We start from the raw sequence: 18,890 nt of genomic DNA on the forward strand, positions 1-18,890 counted from the left end.
TGAATTTAGCCCAGGAGAAAAATGCTTTCTCTCTGCCCCTTGATGAAACGCGCTATAAAGTTTCTGGGAAGGTGAAGGGATTCTGATACTGGGAATCTCGTACTTGGCAAAGGTGCTGATGTGAAGTATATTTCATTTGAACTAGTTTTGTTTAAGTATCAACAGGAAGCGTTAAAGTTTAAAAAAAAAAAAAGTGAACTGTAAAATCTAGTTTTATTTATGACCTTAGAGTAGGATGTTTCCTGCTTTTTAGCTTTATGGGGGTCTTCTGCTGGGGGATCGAGCTGCAAATGCTTGGCAGTCGTTGGCTTTGTCCTCCGGCAGCACAATGCAGGCAGGGAAGAGCTCTGCTGCATTTTGCTCTCCCACATTCCTTCTCCCTCTCACCTCCAGCAAACAACAAAATGCCGCAGCTTATTCCTGCACGCTGAGGGGGATTCGTGTGCTGTGTTTGATTTTGTTGATCTCCAAAAGATGAAAGATTTGAAGTCATTGTTACTTCTGATGCTTAAACTGAGAATGTTTGCGTCAGTTTTGCTTATTGGGTTTTGGTGCTAGACATCTGCAAGCTTTCCTACTCTTCCATTCAGCACGTAATGTTGTAACGGTGTTTTTTATAGCTATAGTATTAGCTAAAGGCACTTAGTAAACTGCTAATAAGCAATTCCTAACTCAAACGTGATGGCTCGATTAAATTATCATCCGGCTAGGATGATCTTTACATCAGTGGGAAGTGTGGAGTAGTTGATATATCTTTTTTTTTTTTTTTCCCCCCTTTATGTTCCTCTTATTTCTTTCTTCATGGTGGTTTTGGTTGAGAACTGAGCACACCGTGTTTTCTGAAGGTCAATGTGGGCTGGGGTGAATCAGCTGAGATCTGTTCCCAGTAACTGACACAGTAGAAGCGTTTTGGAGTTTCATTTTTAGTCTTCCTTGATTGTTGCTTTTTTTTTTTTTTTTTTAATCTATCTTGAAATATGAAGAGAATTTTTTGGGAAGGTGGAAGTTGACAAAGTCAAGTAGTCATTTCTATTTTTTATTACTTTTCTTGACCCTTGTTTCTTTTGCTTCTGGGAGCCTCTTATTGTAGCACGGTCAGGGTTGTTAATAGATGATAGAATATCCAGATTTGCTTTTCTTACTTTAAAAAAAGAATAATAATAACACTTAGAAGGTATCCATAAGCATGAAATTTTAGATCTGTGTCGTTGTTGCTCCCAAAGCTGGAAATCACTCCGGTAATTTCAGCTGAGGTTGCAGACTTCGTACCTTAAGGGTTTACTTTCTCATTTCATTGAAGTGAGGCTAAGTTCTGCTACAAAAAAAAAAAAAAAAAAAAGCAGCTTAATTTTGTGGCCAGCATAACAGCCCTGGAACTCTTCCAATTTTGTGCTGATGGAAGGAGATCTGGGAAAGCAGGGAAGATGAGTGCTGACAAAAACACTTCAGCTTTGTGCTTCTGAGCAAAATGATTATGAATATGTGTTTACAAACAGCTATAAACAGACTGCGCTGCCCTTATTATAAATCTCCAAACACTGTCTTCCACTGTTTTCATGAATAATCACTGCAATAAGACGGTGTAGGAGAGAGAAAATAAGTAGAAAGGAGCTGGGGCTTTGGAGCGGCGTTCCCAATTAGATCGGCACACAGGGAACTGCTGAGCTCCGGCCCTGCAGCACTTCAGGAAGGGTTTTGTTTCTCCATCCATTGCAATATGTATTTACTCAGAAAAAAATTGCAGATTTTATAGTATTTGGGCAGAGTTCATAGTGTAACTTTCTTGCAGCTGGTAGCAGTGCCTGGCTCTTACAGGAATGTGTAGGTTGTTTACTTGGCCGTCGTACTGCGGAGTTTCACATGCTGATATAGAAATCCACAGCTGTACGTTCTGTGTGTGTGCGTGTGTGTGTGTGTGTGTGTGTGCCCAGAGTTCTGAGGAATGTCTCTGACAGTAAAACAGGAACTAGTTCCTAGTTGCACTAGGTCTAATTATTTAAGATCTTTTAATTTACAGATAATGCATTCAAACTCTGAAAGCATCAATCTGATGCGTGTCTTCTAATGAAAGCAATTGCATGCTTCAGAGACAAGGAATATTATTTAGCAGTCTATATATACAGTGTAAGTTGCTGTGTTTTGTTGTTTTTTTTTTTTCCTTGGAAAACATTTTTACAGTTGGGTCTACCAAAAGTGTGATTGTTGTTTGTTTTGGTAGATCCCATAATGGTTAGCAATGGCATCCTGTAGCCTGGCTCCCTACCTGTGCACAGCAGGTAGGAAAGCACAGTCTCAGGCACCCCTATATTGGTTCTTGGTAACCTCTAGGAGGATTGGGCATCTTTGAGTGTTTTCTTTTTGATGCTGGAGGTCTGATATTCTTCCTGGCTGTTGGCAGAGATTCCTTTACTTTTAGAATAATTCCAAATGGAACAAAGTTGCTCTGTAGTTGTATCTCAATATTTAATCATGAACGTCAAAGTTGAGAGCAATGGAGTTTTTTAAAGTGAGTCTGCTGTTGGTCTGATGTACAAACAGTTGCTCGTATCTCCTTTTTTCTTACTCTGTTTAAAAAATAAGTCTCTTTTTGGGGAAAGAAAAATCGAGGATGAAAACTGCTGAACGTTTTTATCACTTTTCTTTTTCTTTTATTTTTTTTCCTTTTATTTTCTATTTTCTGTATTCCAAAAGGTTCTGTTAGTGCCCGCCATGATATCTGAGATCATCTGATAAAGAGTGTTTTTTGGATATATTTCAGTTGCACCAGATCAGTCCCTGCCTCGTTAGGAGTGTTAAGCTTGGAATGCTCTAATGCAAAATCAGGAGATGCATTTACATAATACTAAACGGAAAACTTGAAGGAATGCATGTGTATGGTAAATAGAAATCCATTTATTTATTATTATTTTTTTGGTGGTGTGTATGCACTAGCTTTGTGTGTGTGCATTGATGGGCCAAGATGGGATATCGATGTTGAAGGGGATTTGCGAGTATTAAAACTTAAGAAGAGGATGCCGGAAAAACATCAGCATTAGGGGAAATAAATAAATCTTACAGACTGAGTTTTAGGCACTAGAAATTCAATTATGATCTGAAAAAGGAAGAGAAAAAGCTTGAAGCTTTCCTCAGTTCCCATAGTGCTCATTTAAGGCAGTGGCTGCTGGGATGAGGCGGCTGCGATGCCATGCGGGCTGCTTGTCTGCATCAGCCTCAACAGTGGAGCATGGCAAGTATGCTAACACGATTCAGGGAGCTGATTGCAGGCCTGGAACAGAATCTGAGGGTCACCAAATGAAGGGAATTACAGATACTTCAATTCTGTTCTATTTTCCAAAGGGTGAGTTATACTGGCTTTGAATAGGGAGCGTCATTCTCCTGTCTAGAAGATCTGTGTGGCACTGTGAGCAATGCAGAAAACTTTAGACCAAAGTCCTGCTAAGGAGATCCTTATACTCTTTGTCTTTATCTCTTTGCTAAGTAAACATAACTGTCACTTGAGTTAGATCTGTAATAAATAATGTTTGAAAAGCAATTTTCACACATTGCAGGTAACTGTTTCTTAAAGACCAATACAGTTCTTGATAACTTCATAAAAACATGGCCCAAGTCCTTGTCTAGAGGAAAGGGAGGTAAATTTCCAGTAATCATTTAACTCTCAAGTTAGAATTTCCTAGTGTGATATTTCAGAACGTAATTGCTAACTCAGACTGCAGTTAAAACCAGCCTTTACTTTTCAGGCTCCTTTGACTCCAGAAATAGATGAACACAATTGAAATTCTTACTGAGACTGCTATGGAAATTCATCTAAGACTAAATTTAAAGATTAATTATGAAATATTAAAACAAAATGATGCAAACCTATAGTTTATTGTATTAAAAGTCTTACTACTAAATACACCTGTTATGCTCAGCATTGAGCTTTCTGGCATTCTGCTCTTCCAAATACAAATTTTCAGTCCCCCAAAACACTCCTCCTTGGTACGTATTTTCTGTGCCAGAAACAGTAGAAGTTAATACACACCTAAGAATTATTATGAAGGGTTATTTTTTCAAAGAGCACTGAATGTCTGATTAAAGCCCTGTTATTTTAACAAGGACATACAGACCACCAAACCGAAGTGAAGCTTCTCAGAAAGCCCTTCTGATATCCAGCTAAAACAACAAATTACAAGCTGTCTTTGTCATGTTGTTGCTACTAGTCAAATCATATGTTCACTTTGTCTTCCAATCTTTCCATAAATACAGTCCCACATGTTGTATTGATATATTTCAGGCCTGTAGATTCGTGATACTTGGTTTTTTTTTCTTTCTTTTTTTCCTGGCATTCTCCTCTGTGGTTATATAGCTGCTGTTTTGTAGATTGGTGAGTGTGTGTGGGTGGGGGGGGGGGTTGTTTTTTGTTATTTGAACACAGGAAACTGCAATCTCCTGTGCTGTTACAGATCTCCCATTACAAGGACTGGCTGAATTCCTGCTCAGTTCAGTGGCCAGTTGCTGGGTGACTGCATCCCTGCAGTACGATCCTGTTGGCTTATGTGTCCTCATCTGTGCAGTCCCTGAGTGATGGTGTGTTAGACTGTGCTGCTGCCTCTTGAAGTGTGAATTTCCAGGAGATAAGATCAGTTTTTAATTTGTTAATATTTTTCCTACCTCCCTTTGCCTCCCCAACTCTGGCAGCCTCCCCAGCTCGACCTGATGTTATTACTAAGAGTTGGACCCAGTAGTTAGCTGCAGGTATAAATACTTACCATCGAAATCTCAATGAACTCAGCTGCCACCAGCTATATATATATACATCAGCTTTCAGCTTTCTTTAGCTTTTCACAAATCTTTAAGTTTCATTTGTAGCTAAAAAGAAACTACCAAATGGCTTCTTCCTGCTGCTTTCAGCCTTTCACAATTCCCAGGCGAGGCAGAGGCTCTGTTTGAGAAATACCACTGCAAGCTTTCTGGGGAGATGTGTTTAATATTGCAGAGAAAACCATGGGCAGCTTCCAAAATGCAAAACTGATGTTCCTGTTCACTTGTGAACTTCTTCAGAAACTGCCTACATGCTGCAAGCCAGTGACACCATTTGCTTTTAAAAGTGCTTCTCTCTTTTTTTCTTTTTTTAGTAGGTGGAACAAAAGATCAGGAAGGATTTCCAACAACCTCTACGTGTGTAATTGCAGTTACTCCTGAGCACTCTCTTGGCTCTGTCTGTGACTTTGCTTTGTGCAGGTGCAGAATCTTCAGTGGAGTATGGCAGAAATTCTCCTTCTCTACTCTCACACTACTTTTGCTTAAAGCCTTGTGGCAATTTGTAATAATTAGTGTTGTCAGAGGAATTGGTCTGTATTCAAGGACTGGTAAGACATAGTACCTGTTAGGTGAGTTAGTACGTTGTTTCTTGGGGGGCACATCTGCCTAGGAGGAATGGACTGGCACAATTGTCAGCAGTGGAGCTGCTGTTACGCTGACATAGGTTCTTTGCATAGGGAGCAAATCCTAAACAGAACTTTGGTATAGGGAGCAAATCCCAACCTGAACTTCTGCAAAATGCGTTGGGTGAATATTCCTGTGTGTGGCTGAGGTCAGTGGTGTGTGCTATACGGAAGAATGGAGGGCTGTATCCAAGGGGTGTGCGGTTACACACATACATGACAAAGGATTGTTGCTGTTTATTGAAGAAGCCTAACATTTTTTGGTTCTTGTGTTTTTTTTTTCTCTTACACCTGAACCCACAGATGTGACTTCTTCAGATCATTACTCCCAGCAAAGTTTCTGCTACAGGCTGTTGGCTATTGATGGATAAGTAGTAAGTTAGGTTCTGGTTGCATGCTTCAAATTCATGTTGCGAAGACTGATGTAAGATAAAAGTTAACGGGACAGCATTCATAAAAATAAAATCTTCCCCTCAAATTTGATGTACCAAGTGATATTTGTGGTTGTGCATGGAGTGGGAGCAGGTGAGCCAGGTTCTGCTATAGAAGAGACAGAGCTGTGCTTCCCTGATACTGCACGTCCTCATTGCAGAGCTGTCAGTGCTCCTCTATTTACAGTGCACGTCCTAAACCTAAAAAAAAAAAAAAAAAAAAGACTTGGCTGATTTATCATGTAGGATGTATGGAAAAAGAAAACACTGCAGAAAAGAAAAACTGGGAACTTGATTTTTATTTTTTGTTGAGAGCTGTAAAGCTCACTGTTTACCTTGTCCCTTCCAACTCCTGGAAGTAATGCACGCAGATGTTAGACAAACTGTTTGTGCTCGGTAAAGCAAGGGGCCCAAGTTTAGCTGTATTGAAATGGAGCTTGCTGTGAAATTACTTGGGGATGTAATGGACACAGCCATGAGGAGAGCTGGGGCTTGCCTGGAGGCCAGCTCTGTTGGGAACAGATTGTCTGCAGAACGCCCTGGGACTGCGGGAGGAGGGGGATAAAGCACACAGTGGGAAATCACAACTAACTGTAATGTATGCCTTTTTTTTCCTCTTGTTTTTACCAGACGAGGCCAAACTATTAATGACATAAGCTTTGAAATCTCTGTTTTTTAAGCAAATAATTGTTTAAGGAAAAAAAGAAAACAACAAGAAGCTGGAACTTTGTGAGTACCTGAGTGAAGACCTGAGTTAGGACAGTTTACATCCTGAAGCTTGCTATTTGTAGAGAGAGTAAAATTGAAAATCAGGTCCTCTTTATTTTATAATTCTAAGTTTTGTGTTTCCAGTGCTTGGAAGAAACTTCTTTAATATTTGGGGAACTACACAAGTGTGGTGGTGGGGATTTCTGCTTCCCAGTGCAGCACACGATGCGGGCAGTGGAGCAAAGAAACTATACATCTCTCCTTACATAATTAATACTCTTAATTTATTTGCTTATCACCATGAAGCTTGCAAAATAAATCCTCTGAAGTATCAAACTCATTTCTGTGAATTCCCAAGCAAACTTCCAGCTCCCAGCAGCTGCAGGTGTTGGCTTGTGTAACAGCCCAGCACAGCCCTGCCCGCTATGGGCCAGCAGCACCGCTGGGCTCAGCGTGTCCTTTTGACACTGGATCAGGATTTTTAATTTCTTTTTTTTCTTTTAACGTGATGGGAAACGGAACTGGTTTTATGTAACTGTTCTGCTTGACGGTGGTAATTAGGTCAATCTTACCTTTTGCATTTTTGTTCCTTCCTTTAATTCTTTTTTTAGCTTATTTGCCTCAGCAGCTTTCCAAACTTACGATGCGGGCTGTAATCAAAATTACTGCTTTCTAATCACTTTTAAACAGGCTTTATTCATCACTTAACTTGCCTTACTTTGCCAAATTACTAATAACATTTTTCATTTGCCAAACTAAGGTTCACTGACATTGGTCAGTAATCCTTTATTTTTTTTCTCGTTTTCATTCAGATGCAACCAAGAATGAGTAAGTGTTCTAGACACCGTTTCTAATAAATCACAAATGCATTAATAACCCTGGAATTTGCAAGGCATGACCTAAGACACCAGCAGCCACTAGATGCAGCAACTGGTGCTTAACACTGGAAATGTCCATTGTTAACACATTCCCAGGAAATATTTTAGGCTTATTGGGGGAAAATGTCATATGTTTGATAATCGGGTCTTTTTGAGTTAGCTGATAACCAATTTCTTCTGGGTATTTTAAGTTGTCTGTTCTTTTTTCCTCTCAAGTAACCCGCAGGATGTTAATTAAAAGACATTAATTTCTGAAAGCAGAAATCATCATCTCATAGCTGTTTTATTGTGTATCCTCATACAGAAAACAAGGTTTTGTAGCCCTTCTTAGCCTCTGGCTCTGCTCTTTGCAGTTAACTTGTGAGGAGGTGCATCCTTTTTGAGTCCTGTTTGCATTCACGTTTAAAGCATTAGAACTATTTCTTTATCGTAATTAGGATCCCTCTGCTTTGTTTCTTATAGCAAACAACATTTCTTTCCCTGAAGCTTGAGCGTTCAGTTGTTGTCCAGATAGTCCAAATCCATTCCTTGCAGTGGGAAGAGAATTTGCTAAGAAAAAAAAACAACACCAGGGGAGCAAAGTAATTGCTGACCTGTATTCGAAGCCATGGCTGAAGTATATAATTAAAAATACTTATATTTAGATACTGTGGTGATAAGTGTGGTAAAAGTATTATAAACTGATATGAAGGGAAGCTCCAATTTTCATGCTCTGTAATTTCAAATCTGATTACTTTAAAAATGGACCAAGACTATTTTCCTGCATTACTTCTGCTAGCTTACCTCGGATAATTTTAGTGCTTAGGATAAATCCAAGTGTATACCTGTCCATCAACCCGTTTCTATAGAAAAACCCACACAGAGTAGTGGGGGAAAAAAAAGAAAGGGGGAACTGGCTATAAGGGGCAACTGAAACCAAGTACTAAATGCCCAAAGTAGAAAACAGGAAATAGTTTCATAATCTCTTTACTCTGTGCTTAGCAAGAGCATCTAATAAACTTGTAACGTCAAGGCCTATGGAGCCAGGGCTGCACTGGAGCTGACTGCCAGCAGTGTCCTGGTGGAAGGCAGCTCTGCCCTGCAGCCCTCCTGTTGAATAGGGCTGAGGAACACGTGGCCTAGTTGCTTTGTTAATGCACTTTTGGTGTCTCTCAAAGAAGCAGGTGTTCAAACAGCGCAGTGCAATTGCCATGTTTCTTTGTAAAAACAATACTGGGTTACTTTTGGGTTGGTGATAAGTTGTTGCTACTGACACCATTTTACCAAGCACTTTGCATCGGACGATCGCAGGGTGCTGTGGCTGCATAACTACTTTTGCAGGCCATGGTGCAGCCAATAATCACAGTAATGATTTGTTATTGGGGTGACTTCAAAATAAATAGAGTAGAATGAAGAAGGCAGGCAACGAGCGTGGGCAGGAGGTTGGATTGGCTCCTGGTGGGGGAATTTTTAATTGGAGTAAATGTTTAATTGGAGTCAATGTCTTCAGCTTTGAAAGAGGCACCGAGCATGAGTGGAGGATGGGGTGATATGGAAATATATAAAGCCATGACTGCCACAAGAACTATTATTCATCACTTCTTTTGCAACTGGAAGAATGTGAGGCACTCGGCAAAACAATCAGGAAGCAGATCTAAAATAAATAAAAGCACTTTGTAGTTTTCCAGCCGACGCCTCGTTACATTGTGAAATGTGTTGCCACAGGATGTTTTGGATACTAAAAATGTGAATGGGTTCAAAAAACATTAGACAGATGTGCAAGGGGCACAGCAACTGCAGGCCCGGATCTTTGGGAGCCTTGCTGCAGGAAGGGCTGTGTGCTGAAAGCTGGAGAGGTGTACTGGGACAGGGTTTCTCAATGGCTGTTGTTCTGTTCTTATTTTTTCTTTTCTTTCTTGGATCCATTGCTGGGTACAATTGGGATGCGAGGCTAGGTTAACTTTTCCTACGTTGTGCGTGGGAGGACTGTTTCTCAAGGTGGGAACCAGTTATTTTGGAAAACCCTCGCTAGAAATCAGCGTGATGTCAGTAAAGCTTGTCTGCTGTGGACTGTGGTTAACTCGTGTTTTCATCCCTTTCTGCTTGATGGGGCTGTGGCTGCGTGAAGCCTAAAGGCTTTGTCTTTTCATTAGAAGGGAAAAAAGCAGTCTTCAACTCTGCCACGCGATCCTCAAATAACTTTGGTAAGACTTGCTCTCCTAGGGGGCTGCCTCTTCCCTCTGCAGATGGGCATACAAGTTCTTGTCTGAATGTTTGAAAAGAAGCAAGACTGCGTTTTATTTTTTCCCAGGTGACACAAGGATAGAAAAAAATGCACAAAAATTGAACAGATTAGTTCTGCTGCTCTGCAGATCCTTGACTGTATGCTGCTGCCTCGGGGGGATCCTCGCGTGGATTAAGTCTCTTGACACTGACATCAGTAAAATTGTGTGTGTGTAAATGACAGTGCTTTCAGGATTCATCCCTTGATTTCACTGAATAATTATCCATTAGAAAGGCACTAATTTCCACCTTTTGCTGTAACTTTTCCCTTTCCTCTGCTCATGCTGTTTCCTTCTTCCTCTCAGAAGACAGCAGTTCTGTTATTTTACTGAGTAACTTATCTCTTAAAGCATGTTTAAAATGTGATCATTTTACTTTTGTGTTCCTTTTCTCTTTTCAGGACAGCCCAGAAACTTGCAAGATCTATGCCGAATTAAAATCCGACAGTGTATAGGCCTTCAAAACCTAAAACTACTTGATGAACTACCCATTGCCAAGGTTATGAAAGACTACTTAAAACACAAATTCGATGATATCTGATATCCATGAAGAGAAGAACTCTGAGCAAGATTAGTTATATTCCAGATACTGAAGAGGCTTGTTGCCTTGCACAAAGTATATCCTATGCAAATTCTGATTTTTCTGTGAAGTCAGAAGGCAGGTATACACTTCCTTGGGTTTTTTTATGCCACATGCTAGAAGGTCTTAATTTTTGGTTTCTTGGTCCAAGTTTACAAGGTCCAAGCTTTCTATACGATGTTACATTTTAGAATTTGCTGTTGGGTTTTCAGTTGTTTGTTTTCACATTCGGTGTGCAGACTTGCAGTGGAGGTGGAGTGTGGCCTAACGACGGAGAGGGTTGCTTTGAATTGGCATGCTGAGCAGAGGTTTGATAAAAGTCTGGAAATCAAGGAGCCAGTCCTGCAAAAGATTCCGATAGGCCTCTGGAGACCTGAGGTCTGTTGGGGCTTTTTGTCTCTACCAGGGTGGATGTTTTTGCAGGATAGGGGAAGAGTTGATAATCAAAATGTAATTGGGTACTGTATGAGGATAATTTGGAAATTTAAAAAGTAATAATATCACTCTATTCAATTCAAGGGTCTTTTTATTTTGCCCTCTTCCTCTTTCCTGTAGTTCAGATGTCCATCAAATTCAGCCCTCTTTGCTGATGTTCCCTGTACAGTGGGCAGCTCTTTTTGTCTCATCCTAACAGTGATGGAACACTACAAAGAGGCATAGCCTCTTTATTTTTCACATTAAACTTTAAAAAAAAAAAACTAGACTTTTGAAGCCAATGTATTGTTTCTCATACAGTGCCTCCTGTGCAATAATCTTTCTGATGTATTTTCCCTTTATGTGTGATTTTGTTTTTTTTTTAATTCCTTCCCCCACTATTCCTCACCTAGTCTCAGTGCATTATTTGTGAGAATAGGAACTGCTGCCTCGCTGCAGTGTTAACAGGACATTACTGAGATGATGGTGGCAGTTGCTGTTCGTTATTAATCCCTGAATTTCATGAATGTATAACCTGCTTTATTTCACTTTCAGTTGGAATTTTATTTGTGGGTTCTCAGCCAAATTACATCCATTTAAAAAAAAAAAGTAGGAAAGAAATTGGCCAAGCCCTTCATTTTAAAGGTAGTGATGAGTTTTGTTGTTGTTATTGCTCTGAAATCCAATTTATTTCAGCTTAGAGAGTGGGAAGTGCACGTAAGTGGTGTTCAGCTGCACCTTATGCACACAAGCAAGAAAGCACCCTCTTCATATTGGAAGTTTAAATTCTGTAAACATCAAGTGATTTCCTAGTAATCTAAAAGCAGCAACTGAAAGGAGTACTGAAATTTGGCTACTGGATGTGTTCTTCATGCTAGATATTAAAAAGATCTGTTAAAGAGTTTTGTTTCTGATCATAACAAATGAAATTCTTGCTATCAAAGAAAGATTAGGCCAAAATTTGAAGTTGTTTCACTCTCTTTATTTTCAAGAGATCATGGAGTCATCATATGCCAGTGTCTTCTCCTTTTGCCATCCCACTGACTCCAGAAGAGCCCCTCTAATGTCAGGAGTGTTTTGTATCCATTATACCAATGGAAATGGGGAGATGAAAGGAACTGATGGTGGCTTTTAATTTTAACACTGTCACTTTCAAAATATTTAGTATTAAAAATACTAAAAAAAAAAAAAGAAAAAGAAAAAGGAAAAAAAAAAAGGCAGAAGCAGGTTTAGTCACATTGTTTCTCTGCTAGTTCATTTTAATACCTTGTAACCCTGGGTTGCAGTTCCTGAAGCAGAAACCTTTTCACTGGTAACGGATGCAGCAGAGCTGCTGCAGCGAGAAGGCTTCTTCATCCCTGCTGTGCCCAATGGCTGCATCAGGCTTCCAAACCACAAGTGATTTTGGAGATTCGTGGCTCAGAGGATTGGTGATGGGATGTAGAACCTCTTGATCTCCAGCTTGCACCGGTTCCAGTGCAGCCCACTCAGCAGCACGTGAACTCCAGGTTAATGTGAGCGCTGGGAGTACCCATGGCTGATCCCAAAACTGCATCACCTGAGCCTTGGCCATCAGTAGGGCTTGGTGGGGCTCCAGCCAGGTGATGTGTGAGGGCAGACTGAGCGTGTGGCTGGGGCGTGCATGTGAGTGTGTGACTGTCCATAGCTTGGTGGAAGCAGGAAGGGTCAGCCCTTAAGGTCTAAAAGCTCTGCAGAACTGAGACATGATGAAAACTAAGAACTGGCAGGTTTGAAGCATGAATTTTCTTTTGTAACACAAGATCAGAACCTTAAAACTGCTTCTTGTTTTTTTTTAAATACTTAGTATTGTACACTACACTTGTAAGTTGGTCTAAACCAATATCTTTTCCCACTGAATTTTTACAGTAATATTTTCTAAGGTAATCTAGAGTATATTTTAGTTGCAATCTATATTAAGGCAAATTATTTGTTCTGTTTGTTGCTGTGACTGAAGAAAATTATGGAAGACTTGTTGGTAACAAGAATGCTATTTAATGAAGAAATGTGTAATTCCATTATTTATTGTTTGAGGTTTGTTTTTTGGTTATTTAAGTAACTGACGTCTAAAGGGAACACATACATTTCAGGCCAGTAAAAAGCCTTTATTTTAAATTCATTTCCATCCTCTGTTTTTCCCTTCCCCAAGGTGGAGGGAAGCCCTCAGCATTTCTTATATGCCAAGCCATCTCTTGCAGCTGGTTTTTCTGACCTCAATTCAGCAAAGTGCTGCAGCACGTGTATCTCTGAGCCTGCTGATAGTCCTGGTTGCTATCTTAAGTTATACGTGTGCTCAGTGAAGTAGGGTTACTCGTTGTTAATCCTACCCAAATTTCATGTGGAATCTGGTCTTTTTTATGATTTAAATTATCATGCACAAATACTTTGAAGAAGTAAGTGGACTTTGTTTTTCATTTGGACTAGAATGTGGAAAGAGAAGTGCATAATACAGATTTGTTATGTAGCCTAGATCCATTACCGTAAAATTCACAGTTGAACACTTTTAATAAACCTTAAAAAATTGGCAAGTACACCAAAGAATCAATATGAGTAAAAGACTCTGATCGTTAACAAACTGCAAACCTCATCCTTTAAAACAAAGTGGAAAGTTTTTGTAAATATTTGTTTATAAATGTACAGCAGAGTAAGAGTGTTTTTTTAGATTATTTAATTACCATATTTCTAAACTATTTACATTATAGACAATACTTGTTAGTTTGAAAAGCTCTTGTGTGTTTTTTTTTTGGTTGGTTTTTTTTCCCTCATGGATTTGTTCCTGGCTCTTTGGGTTTCGTTTTTTAAATTCATTACCACTCTTGCTTGGAATAACTTTGGCTTCCTTGGGATAGCGTGGAAAATTCTGTTTTTTGGCTCTAGTTGGCTATAGTAGGAGAACACATCTGCACAAACTCATCAGAGAAACACCCTGAGGCAAAAGAGAATATGTAGCATGTTTACTAAGGAAGACCTGGATAGGTGAAAAATTTGGGATCCCAACTTTCTCAGTTAAATCTGTCCGAGCCCACAATGACGTTGTGATGAGCAACTTGCACCCTGCCCACAAGTCTGGCTTCCATGCAACTCTGTGTTACCAATGCCATGATGTATTTTGTTCTTCCTTTGCAATGTAAGCTTTTGCTTTTGGATCAACTCAGATTTAAAAGAAAGAAAAAAAAAAATTGAATCTGGTTTAAAACCTTTTTTTCATTTATGTTCTGTTGATTTCCAATGTAATGTTTTAATAACATGATACCACTTTACACATCTCCTCTCAATGTTTGTCTGTCTCTTCTACTCCTTTTAACGTCTCCTGTGCATGTGATTCTGCCAATGCACTGGGTGGGTGTTGCATTTTGCCCTCCCGAGTAGCAGTTCAGATGTCTCATGCAATCGAATGTGCATTCTACCAGGAAATAAGAGCATGAAACTCACTGCACACTAGAGCTGGGCTTCAGAAGGGAGAACGATCTGCTCTCACTATGAATGGTGTTTGGGTTTTCCCTGCTCTGATTCCAGTGTAACCACTTCAGGGTTTTCCAAAAGTTTTGCCTTTTCTCCCAAAGTTCACGTGCTGGCTAAAATACAGAAATTGCCCATACAGAGGTCATATTTTACAGATGAATCTGTTTTGTGTCCATTTACTAATAAGAAGTTGAATCAGGGGATGTATGTGAACATTCCTGGCACACAAATGGGAACTGGAAGCAATTGGCTTCAGTCATGAGTGATGTACAAGCCAAAGTTGCAGCAAGGTTTTGAACTGGAGAAAAAAAAAAAAAACAAAAAACCAAACCTGAAGAAGGAGCAGAGTAGATTTGAAAACATAAGCTAAAGGGCTGCAGGGAGATGTTTTCCATTGCCCAGTAGCACACTGCACAAACATCAGTGGAATACATAAGCTGTACAATCAGCAGTTGTGTTTAGAACTGTTGATGATGGTTCCTAGCAGACCAGTCACTGGTGTGTTTACTAAATGCTGTTAAAGACTTTGTTCCTGTTTACGTATCATATTTCCCATTTGAGTGTTCATTTGTTATGTTTAAAACAGTGGCTAATGTTACTACTTTATGAAACAAAATTATTTACAAGCTGTTGACAAATGACATTGCTTAGAGTATGTGGCCTGTACCGGTGTAAGTGGGTGATAAGGAAGTATACTTACATAGCAAAACACCTTTTTTCTTCTTACAATAGTAAATGGCTTTTTTTATTTACCGTAGTTTAAAGCTTTTGCTTCTTTGAGAGCAGAAGTGATGGAGCTGATGAAAATGAGCAAAGATCAGGGAGCTGAGGTCCGTGCTGCATCTGCCATGTGTTTCCCCAACCACTTCCACTGAAGCATTTAACTTCTTTGCTTCTGCATGGGTTGGGGCTGCTGTGACCTCAAAGGCTTAGCTCTTTGAAACTGGGTAAGTATGGAAAGGTGGAAGTTTGTTCCATATCATTAGCATAGTGAACCTTTTCTGTATAGTTGAACTTCTTGGCTCATGTTATTAACCGAAAGAAAGCTTGAGATGTGCTTTAATCTCATAAGAAACAAGCCAGATATGTGCATTGCTTTATGAAACCATGCTACCAGGAATCCCTCAGCCAGTGCATTCTCCAGGGATCCACAACGTGCAGCTGGAGCAGCAAAAGCTTGGGATCGAAAGCTGTGTTGTCTTTTATTGGGAAGTCTCCAGCTGTCTAGCAAAGAAATGAGAACTCCAGCTGTTTCCTCCACATCTGGGCTCTCCAATGCTGCTGATGGCTATCTGTGAGGTCCCAGGTAAGTTTTGAACACGGAAGGCTTATCTTCATGTTTGCAGGAAGATGGGGGGTAGATGCATTCTAAAGGGTCTGAAAGCACCTCTGTGCTCTCTTGAAGCTCACTCCATTTTTCTTTATTATCACATTTATGTAGTCTCACAGCCAACACGCTTGAGAGCTACAAGTGCTACTGAGAATACTTTTTCCCCAACTGCTGCAGTGTTCTGCAGACCTCTCAGCATCTATGAGATATTCCCTAAATGGCTGGGAAAGGGGAATGAAAAACATTCTAGAAGGGAGATGGTGCAAAGAGGAAATTTAAGTCAAAACAACTGATGTACAGCGAGTAGAATCTACTCTTTGTTCAAGAACACGACATAGGTCATAATGCTTCCATTCTGACATGCAAAAATGGGTTTATTTGCAATCTATCAGATTATTTTCTGTCACTTCCGCTAACTTGTTCCTTGTATTAAATTCTGTCCTCATTTTTTACTCATACCACTGTAACTCATCTGAAGGAGATTGTTACTTCCCAGTTAATCTGGTTTAAAGCTTTTATTTTGCTCTTAGGGGTGGTGAGTGCCCTGTCCCTGGAGACACCCAAGGCTGGTTGGGCTCTGAGCACCTGATTGGGCTGTTGGTGTCTCTGCTCATTGCAGGGCAGTTGGACCAGATGACCTTTGAAGGTCCCTTCCAGCTTGAACGATAACAAATATTTGACTTAGCCAGCTTTCGGTCCTGCTTCTCAACTTGTGACCTAATGAGGAGAATATTTTTGAAAAGCGTTTCCGAAGCTGTTAATGCAGCCTACATTCACAACACGATCAAAATACTGGGATGCAAATAGAGTAGCATCTTGATGGCTGGAACAGTCAAAGCTGCCTTGTCACTAACGTGTCTAAGCCTGAAGTGGGGCTGTTAACAGGACATATCTTTGTCTGTTCGTGATTTTTAGGCTCCCATCTGTTATTACCTGACTATAGCATTTACATGGCGTAACAAATGTCTTCCAGTACTTGATTTTAAACCTCAGAATGCCCAGCTGGGGAGAATGGGCTACTGAAATGTGATTCCCAGGATCATCTCAGGAGCATCTCTCCAGCAGCTCAGCCCAACCTCCATCCCCTAGCTGTCCAGATGCTGCTTGCCTTGTCATGGGTTTAATATTGCTGCTGGGAAGCCAAAACAAATTTTTAGAGAGCAATCAGTCTGAAAACAGTGACTGGGCTGTTTGCTAGAAGGGATGAGGTTGGGATGTGAATTGTATGTGAGAAAGAAAGAAATATCTGGTATGGGGCTTGTCGGGCTTGGGAATTTGAGTCCCTTAGTATAAAATAATCTGCATCAGTATTTGAGTCTGTTCCATTTCTGGTTGGGTAAGCTATCTGTTGATTACGGAGACAGAAAAGCAATCATTTTGGTTTTGGATGGTTCAGTCTTCAGTCCTGAGGAGCAGGAGACTTTGATTTCCTGCTCCAAACTGGGCATGGCAGTTAAAGATGGAGATTTCAACTTCTTGTCTTAGTGCTGTGATTACAAGGTTGTAAAACTGTGACAAAGTTAATGAACGCCCAACAAAACCCCACATTGTCTCCAAGGCTTCCCCAGCAAACTAGTAGTGACATATTTGCATTATTAGTACTATGCTCTGTATTCTGCTTCTAGTTGGTTCTTATCCAAGTGCATGAAACATCAATTTTCCTTCAGTCTCGTTGGTTGTTTGCAGCCACTATTAGCAAACACTTCAATCAATTTCAAATAAGACGTTCCTTGAAAGATGATCCAGATCAGAGCAATTTCAGTTTTATCTGGGAAATGGCTTCAGAAGACCTCTGCTGCTAATTGAGTCTTACGTTTTGTGTCGTCTTCTCCCCCATGCTTGGGTACAACACTGATTATTTTTCCCCACAAGCCATTTTGCCAGAATTTTCTAAAATCTACCATTCTGAGGGGGGGGGAAATCCTTCAGTAAATGTGAATTGCTTTCACAAATCTCTGGCCCACCTTCTGTCTTTGCAGCAGAGCAGATTTTAATGAGAGCAGACCCCATGTTTTAAAGGGTGTTCTTGATTGCCACTACATTTTGCCCAGATGTTCAGCGTCTTAACTAAACTTTGTTAATTTGTAGTTGTCTTGTCAATAAAGCAGCTTTCTATCAGATGTATGTAGCATAATGGTTATTAGTTATAAACATACATACAGCTGAGCTTGCTGGCTTTGAGCATTTCCTGTGCTTCATGAATACTTATATAATCTGTTATGCAGGCTCAGCTGTTCTTAATTCTGATGTGATTCATATCGTGCTTAGAAATTTGACATTCTTGGCTTGTCAGAAATATTAATATATGTTAGTGCCATATCTCCTGAAAATTGACATGTTTTCTGCAGTGCTTTAATTTTCCCTTCTTCCTATTGCAGCATTCCACATTGAGCAACGCAGCATTGTTTGCTTTTAAATTTCCCTCTCTCCTTCAGTCTTGAGAAACCAGAAATAATTAGATTATATCTCTCTCTTGGCTTGCAGAGTTTTCACTTGTAATGAATTATGCCATGCAACACCATATCCCTCCAGTGAGAATTTGGTTGTCATTGTTACGAGCTACATCTGGACTGGATAATTCTTTGTACTTTGCACTACAAAGACTCTGCCCATGGCTTGGAGTTGGGAACCATACCTCGTCAGCATGTCAAATGACTCCTTCTGTGGGCAGGGCCATGCTTGTCCTTTCTGCTGCGGACAGAGCTGTCACACAGATGGGAACGTGGCCATGGAGCTCTGAGATGCCACCAAACTGCCTGGCCTCAGGCTTCTGTCTGCTTGAACCTGATAATCTGTCTCAATAACTGGATGCAAATTTATCTTCAGGACAAGGTTTGAATGCAACTTAAAGGTCCGTGTGATGGCAAATCAAAACCCTTTGCTGTTCTGCTACTCCTGTGTTTAATTATCCCACTGTAGAGGAGCTGAAGCTTTTGTTTTCAGGTTGAGTCTTTTGCCCGGGAAGTAACAAATGTTCTTGTTTCTGAAGTCTTTCATCTTGCTGATGATATCATTTTCTAGTATGGTCGTTGGGATAGTAAATGATTACTGTTCAGAAGTCTTCTTTAGAATGAACTTTGAGGTGTTTCTCTTTTATTCTCTGTGGTGTTTTTGTTGCTGTCATCTTTTATGCTATTCACTCAATGTTTGTATGTATGGACCCACCAGTTCAGTAGTGAAGCCACTGGTTTCTGACAAGGCCTTTTAAAAACAAACCTTTGGAGCATTCTCTTGTTGGTGAAGTAACAAAAAAGCAATGCCATTTGGTTGCCTGAAGAAAAAAGCAAAATCTAGTGAGATTTTGGGGTTCAGATGTTGTTGTTTTCCTCCAACCTCTCTGCTAGGTCAAGAGTACATCAAGTGCTCTAAGCAAAAGTGCCTCTGT

At 40.1% G+C, this 18,890-nt stretch overlaps 1 protein-coding gene across 4 annotated transcripts in view; it reads left to right on the forward strand.

The window, feature by feature from the left end:
• ASB7 (ankyrin repeat and SOCS box containing 7) overlaps positions 1 to 13,977 on the forward strand; it is a 30,098-nt gene extending 16,121 nt beyond the window's left edge. For all 4 annotated transcript variants that reach the window (XM_019619562.2, XM_010717553.3, XM_010717552.3 and 1 more), the window contains one exon: positions 10,103 to 13,977. In XM_019619562.2, the coding sequence (XP_019475107.1) occupies positions 10,103 to 10,242 (140 nt within the window). In that variant the 3' untranslated portion in view covers positions 10,243 to 13,977. The remainder of the gene's footprint in view (positions 1 to 10,102) is intronic.
• The last annotated feature ends 4,913 nt before the right edge of the window (positions 13,978 to 18,890 follow it).

The sequence above is a fragment of the Meleagris gallopavo genome, chromosome 12 (assembly GCF_000146605.3).
Source record: "Meleagris gallopavo isolate NT-WF06-2002-E0010 breed Aviagen turkey brand Nicholas breeding stock chromosome 12, Turkey_5.1, whole genome shotgun sequence".
Classification (NCBI taxonomy): Eukaryota; Metazoa; Chordata; class Aves; order Galliformes; family Phasianidae; genus Meleagris; species Meleagris gallopavo.